General features: G+C 48.9%; 1 protein-coding gene across 1 annotated transcript; it reads right to left on the bottom strand.

The window, feature by feature from the left end:
- Positions 1-3,031: 3,031 nt before the first annotated feature.
- Positions 3,032-3,814, bottom strand: LOC308551696 (melanoma-associated antigen 10-like; the record flags this gene model as incomplete). Its single annotated transcript, XM_081126346.1, has 1 exon — positions 3,032-3,814. One exon carries the CDS (start codon positions 3,812-3,814, stop codon positions 3,032-3,034), a length of 783 nt encoding a protein of 260 aa, XP_080982472.1.
- Positions 3,815-6,882: the final 3,068 nt, after the last annotated feature.

Genomic DNA, 6,882 nt, shown 5'->3' with positions numbered 1-6,882 from the left:
TCTGCAGCCTCTCCTTCCAGAACTGAAGAACGAGCCCGAATCTTCACTCTGTTTAAAAAGGGCACTCACGTTTCTAAGCAGAGGAGGGTCAGAGTCAGGGTCAGGCTGGGGAGAACACAGTGTACAACTTTGTGTTCCTGTTTTATATTGATGACATGGAGGTGTATCTTTTTTCTTCTCTCCTTTTGGGTTTTTTCAAATGCTGTTCCTTTTAATGGATGGTTTATTAGCTTTAGGATTCTAAGTTGTGAATGAAAGTGGTCTCACATGCATTGTTGTTTATCAGGTTTAAGAATGAGTTTTGATATTTTGAAAAATAAATTGGGGAACCTTCCATCTTATTTTGTGATCTGGAAGAAAATAACATGACACTGGAATAGGAATTTCCTTGGAAATGTGAAAGAACCCAGCAGAAAATAGGGGGGAGCGTGTAACAGGTGGTTAATTTTTGGATTCCTTAACCATTTGAGTGTATTCTATAAAATTAAAAGATATATACCTGTATTTGCTTGGCTTATTCAAGAAAGTAGAAGTGATCTTAGCAAATGTTAATAAAGGAACTTTATAAATGCTCACTGATGCATTTATTTGCCAAACATTAATTGTATATTTTCTCTTTGGAAAGCACTGTGTTAATAGTGGAGATACTAGGATAAGCCAGACACACCACTACCCAGAGAGTGGTAGAAGCTAGGAGCAGCACTCACATCAGGAGGATGGTGAGATGCCCTCCAATACCTAAAGAAAAAGTGAAAACAAGGAGAGAGGAGGTGAGACTCCAGATGGGAGCAGTCAAGTGAAAACGCCCTGAGCCAAGGAAGTCTGGTGCTTTGGGAAACTGCAATTCCTTCCATGGGAGTTAATTATAAATTAAGCTGTGGGTGGTGGCAGGGGCCAGGCTCTCAGGCGGTGTGTTTTTGAAGCGAGAAAAGCCTGGAATGGAAAGTTGCCTAGTAGTTACTTTGGATCCTTGGGTTGGGTATGGTAGGTGTCCTGCACTTTAGTCCTAGTGTAGTTAACTCAGTACATGAACTAGGTGTTCTAGACACATCATCTACAATGACTTGAGGATAGGATGATAGTCCCTTGTGGTGGTACCCAGAAGCAACTAGGCTGGAACTCTTCCCTGGCCTAAGAGAGCCAAAGCCCACTCCATTAAAGTGACAGTAAAGGTAGGTTATCTTGAGTGTAATTACTACAATTCTAAGCAATGTCTAGATATTGGTGGCAGTAAAATGAATGAAAATAGTATTTTTGATGGATTAGTAGCTGGGAGGGAAGGAGGAAATTGGTATTTGACTTAAATTCTTGGAACTCTGCATTATATCAGCCTGGGAAGATTACCCCATATTCAAATTAATATGTCCTCTAAAAAGAAAAATTTAATGAGTTTTATTTGTGAAGCTATATTTTTGCCTGATTTGATATTCCATCTCCTGTTGAGCTGCATATTATCTGAAAATGCCCAAATGAAAACAAAATCCCAGAGGAGAGGTTCATAGGGTCTGGGGACAAAATAATATTCAAAATGACTGCCATTAAAGTTTCAATGTCAGGTACTGTACCAGATGCTTTCTTACTTTACATACATTCCAGCAGTCCTTCCTATGAGACAGGGTTTATCAAACCCATTTAACAGGCGAAGAATCTTAGTGCTCAGTAATTTCCCAAGATTTTACTGCTATTAAGTGACAGGGCTGAGACAGAAATACTGGTTTGAATACATCTAGGCCCTGTGTTGTTCCTACCTTCCATACCCAACCAAAGGTAGAGGCTTCTCTGGTTTATCCAGGATCCAAGGACTATCATATATCTAGACATTGCTTAGAATTGTAGTAATTACACTCAAGATAACCTACCTTTACTGTCACTTTAATGGAGTGGGCTTTGGCTCTCTTAGGCCAGGGAAGAGTTCCAGCCTAGTTGCTTCTGGGTACCACCACAAGGGACTATCATCCTATCCTCAAGTCATTGTAGATGATGTGTCTAGAACACCTAGTTCATGTACTGAGTTAACTACACTAGGACTAAAGTGCAGGACACCTACCATACCCAACCCAAGGATCCAAAGTAACTACTAGGCAACTTTCCATTCCAGGCTTTTCTCGCTTCAAAAACACACCGCCTGAGAGCCTGGCCCCTGCCACCACCCACAGCTTAATTTATAATTAACTCCCATGGAAGGAATTGCAGTTTCCCAAAGCACCAGACTTCCTTGGCTCAGGGCGTTTTCACTTGACTGCTCCCATCTGGAGTCTCACCTCCTCTCTCCTTGTTTTCACTTTTTCTTTAGGTATTGGAGGGCATCTCACCATCCTCCTGATGTGAGTGCTGCTCCTAGCTTCTACCACTCTCTGGGTAGTGGTGTGTCTGGCTTATCCTAGTATCTCCACTATTAACACAGTGCTTTCCAAAGAGAAAATATACAATTAATGTTTGGCAAATAAATGCATCAGTGAGCATTTATAAAGTTCCTTTATTAACATTTGCTAAGATCACTTCTACTTTCTTGAATAAGCCAAGCAAATACAGGTATATATCTTTTAATTTTATAGAATACACTCAAATGGTTAAGGAATCCAAAAATTAACCACCTGTTACACGCTCCCCCCTATTTTCTGCTGGGTTCTTTCACATTTCCAAGGAAATTCCTATTCCAGTGTCATGTTATTTTCTTCCAGATCACAAAATAAGATGGAAGGTTCCCCAATTTATTTTTCAAAATATCAAAACTCATTCTTAAACCTGATAAACAACAATGCATGTGAGACCACTTTCATTCACAACTTAGAATCCTAAAGCTAATAAACCATCCATTAAAAGGAACAGCATTTGAAAAAACCCAAAAGGAGAGAAGAAAAAAGATACACCTCCATGTCATCAATATAAAACAGGAACACAAAGTTGTACACTGTGTTCTCCCCAGCCTGACCCTGACTCTGACCCTCCTCTGCTTAGAAACGTGAGTGCCCTTTTTAAACAGAGTGAAGATTCGGGCTCGTTCTTCAGTTCTGGAAGGAGAGGCTGCAGACTACTGCTGTGCCACGAACATGGCAGCAGCACGACCCACGGGGCCAATTCTGGCCTGGGCTCTCTCCTGCTCATCTCTTAAAGCTTCCTCATACCAGCATGAGAAGGAAATGGGGTCAATCCCTTTGATCTTGGCCAAAAATTCCAGAACTTGCAACTTACTGGTTTCAGCATGGGCCCTTGGACCCCACATGAATTTGTAGCGTGGTGGATCACTATTAGGCACCTGCTGGTACTCCAGGTAATTCTCCTGCACCCAAGTTCTGGTGATGAGCTTCCTAGGCTCCCCATAAATGAAGTGCTCCCTCCCAGCATAAACTCCCATCATATTCAGGAATTCCCAGACATCTTCCTCAGGGGTGCAGTTGCCCTCTAAGAAGATCAAGCCCAGGATGATTATCAGGAGGCCGTTTTTAGGCAAGCTCTGGTGGTCACTGACCATCTCATCATAGGTGAGATCTAGTGAGTTGACAAGGACATAGGAGTGGGTGGCGGGGACCACTTCCTTCACATCAATGCCAGAGATCACCTCCAAGCACTTACAAGCTTTCTTGAAAATCAGAGAGAATTGACTCCTGCCCCTTCTGTTAACAATTTTTAGCATTTCTGCCTTTGTAACAGGCTTCCTCAAACGATACTTGAGGACCATGAAACGCACCAAATTGGTCACGTTCTCATGAACCGGGTCCCTATGCAAAGATTCAGGGTCTGCTGAGGTCTGCAGCAAGCTTGTATCCTCATTTTCTTGGTTGCCGGAACCTCCAACTGATGTGCTCCGTGCCATGGATCTCTGAGGACTCTGGGGAGGTCTTGATGTCTCAGCAGCAGGCTCCTGCTCCTGCTCCTGCTCCTGCTCCTGCTCCTGCTCCTCCCCCTCCCCCTCCCCCTCCCCCTCTGCTTCCTTTTCCTCCTCCTCCTCAGGGGTGCCTGGGATCACGGGAGAGGAAGGAGGGGAGGGGGAGGGGTAGGAGAAGCTGAAAGAGCAAGAGGAGTTCTCCTCCTCCTCCTCCTCCTCCTCCTCCTCCTCCTCCTCCTCCTCCTCAGTTATGAGAAAACTTCTCTCACTTCGGGCCTGAAAGTTTGGCTCAAATGTGAGACGTGGACGCTTTGAGGAGTGAGACATGATGACCCTTGTTGGGGGCAGCAGGTGGAAGTGTGAGCAGGAGTATGGGAGATGAGATCCCAGGAGCCTGGGGGAGAGAGGGAGAGAGTCAGCGGCCTCAGCAGAGAAGCGCGCCCTTGGTAGCTCTGACAAAGGCTGACTTACAGGTCTTCTCTTTAGCGGTGCTCTAGGGCCTCCCAGGGCTCCTGTCTTCCTGGATGGTTTGTCTCCTATGAACCTGTAGGATGATGTGAGAAAGCTCCTCAGGGTGCAGCCGGCCAGCACAGCCTAAGGCTTCCGGGGCTGACTGTGAGCGGGTGGTGTTGGGGACTGTGGGTGGAGACCTTGGTAGACATTCCGAGTATGTACCTCACACTGACTCCTAGCTCTGCCTGGGCCTCCTCTGCTCTGCTGACCTGAGGACATGTGCCTCACACCGAGGCCCTCTTCTCACAGCTCCTGGACCCCTCTTCTCCTACTTGAGGGTTACCCGTATCCCTCACATCGATGCCTGGTGGGGCCTGGGACCCCTCCCTCTGCTGTCCTGAGTCCTGACTCTTTAGAACAAGCCCTTACCTCCCTGAGACCACCAAGAAGAAAGTGAGGGTGCACCGTATCCAGCCACTGTGCCTCAGGGCCTCCCAGATATCACAGCAGGGGAAGGGTAGAGCTGGGTATGCCTTCAGTCCTAGGGTGAGGATGTGCTGCCCTGAGTGCTCACTCGGGGTCCTTACCTTAAACCCTGGCAGAGTCTGGGACTCCTCCCTCTGCTGGCCTGATGTGGCTGCCCCTCAGACCACTGCCTCCTCAGAACAAGGCCCTCACCAGCCTGAGAACCCCCGGGAAAACGTGACGAGGCACCACATCTTGCCACCCCTGCTAGGTCCTTCCAGTGCTGACGGCAAGGGCTGGGCCCCATCAGTTTGATGCTGGGTTATCCTCAAGCCCCTCCTCAAGGTATTCATCTTTCCTGCTGACAGGTCCTGGGCCATCCCCTGCTAACTGGACACCCCCCGCCCCCTCAGAACATTACCTCACCTTGCTGAAATACCTCCCTCACCCTTGGAAAAAAGTCAGAGCATACCACGTCCAGCCAGCCCTGCCTGGATCCTGCCAGAGCTGAGAAGAGGAGACAGCCAGCCAGGCTCTGCACAGTCTCTTCTTTCTGGGGTGGGAATTACCTTTGGTCCTCGCCAAGGGTCCTTTCCTGGACTCCTGGTAGAGCTGGAACTCCTCCCTCTTCAGACTTGGTGTGGCTCCCGCAGCTGACTTGCTTTCATACTCAAACCAAGGCCCTCAACCCCCTGAGACCACCAAGACAAAAGTAAAGAGACATCACATCCAGCCATCCCTGCTCAGGGTCTCCCAGGACTGACAGCAGGGGCTGAACCCCATCTGTGCTAGGATGGGGGTTCCTTCTGTCATTCCTCAAGGTATTCCCCTTTGTTCCTGGCAGGGCCTGGGCCCACCTCCTCTTGTGACCTGAAATCAGCCCCTCAGACCAAGGCCTCGCTTCCCAGAAACACCTCCACCCACTCCATGCAGGAAGCGAGGGCTCACCACATCTCGGCATTCCTGCCCAGGTCCTCCCAGGGTGGATAGTGGGAACAGGGTGGAGTTGCTGTGAGGCCCCCCCTTCTGTCTGAGTTAGGGGGCACCCTTAGTCCTCCTTCAAGGCCCTTATCTTACCTTGACTCCTCACAGATCCTGGGATTCTTTCCTCTGCTGATGTCACCAGCTCAGACCAAGGCCTTCACTTCCCTGGGACACTCCAGACAAAAGAAAAAAGACACCAAATCTAGACACCCCTGCCTGGGGTCTGTTCTGGCATGGGGAATACACTCAATCCCCCCTCAAAGTATTTATTCATCTCTATTCCTGGCAAGATCTAACCTACCCTCCACTGACCTGAATCTCCCCCTCCAACCACGACCTTACCTCCCCAAAGCACTCCATCACCTTGACTCCTGGCAGAGCTCCTAGCAAATGTGAGAGTTTTCCCATCTGGCCAAGTCTGCTCAGATCCTCCCAGGGATGAGATTCTGTGGGGTCCGTATTTTGGGGGAGGGGGGCCTTCATGACTCACTAAGGGTCCTTACCTTGACGCCGGCCACAGCCTGAGACTCCTTCTGAACTGATGTGGCTCCCCCTAAGACTGTCGCCTCCTTAGATGAAGGCCCTCACCTCTCCGAGACCCTCCTCCAGACAAAAGTAAGGAAATGTCACATTGAGCCAACATTGCTGTGCTCTCCTGGGGTTGATTGGGGGGGGGGGCAGGGTGGGACTGGGGCCCTTTAGCTAGGATTGGGGTGTTTTCAAGGCAGGCTGAGGCCACATCTACCTAGGGTGGGAGGTCCTCTCTCTCCAGTCTCACAGTCCTCTGCTTGATGCCTGGCAGGGTCTGGGTCTGTATGTCCTATTAACTAACCTGAAGTCACACGCCTCAGAAAAAGCCTCAGCTCCCTCAGACTCTCAAAGTGGAGGTCAGAAAACAACACATTTGATAACCCTGGTGTGTGGCCTGCCAGTCACTGCAGGGGCATGTTTCTGTGAGATCCCTCTCTCTGGGGTGAGAGGTCCTCCAAGTCCTCCCTCAGAGTCCTCATGTTGACACCTCGCAGGGTGTGACACCCTTCCCTTGGCTGAACTCAGGCCACACTCATCGGAACAAGGTCTTCACCTTCCTGAGACACCCCTACCCCCATGGGAGGGGGCGGGGGACTGAGGGAGGACCACATTCAGTACCCATG

This window comes from Miniopterus schreibersii, assembly GCF_964146895.1.
Source record: "Miniopterus schreibersii genome assembly, chromosome: X".
Classification (NCBI taxonomy): domain Eukaryota; kingdom Metazoa; phylum Chordata; class Mammalia; order Chiroptera; family Miniopteridae; genus Miniopterus; species Miniopterus schreibersii.
Note: the sequence above shows the minus strand (reverse complement) of the source record. Positions and strands in the feature narration are given on the sequence as shown.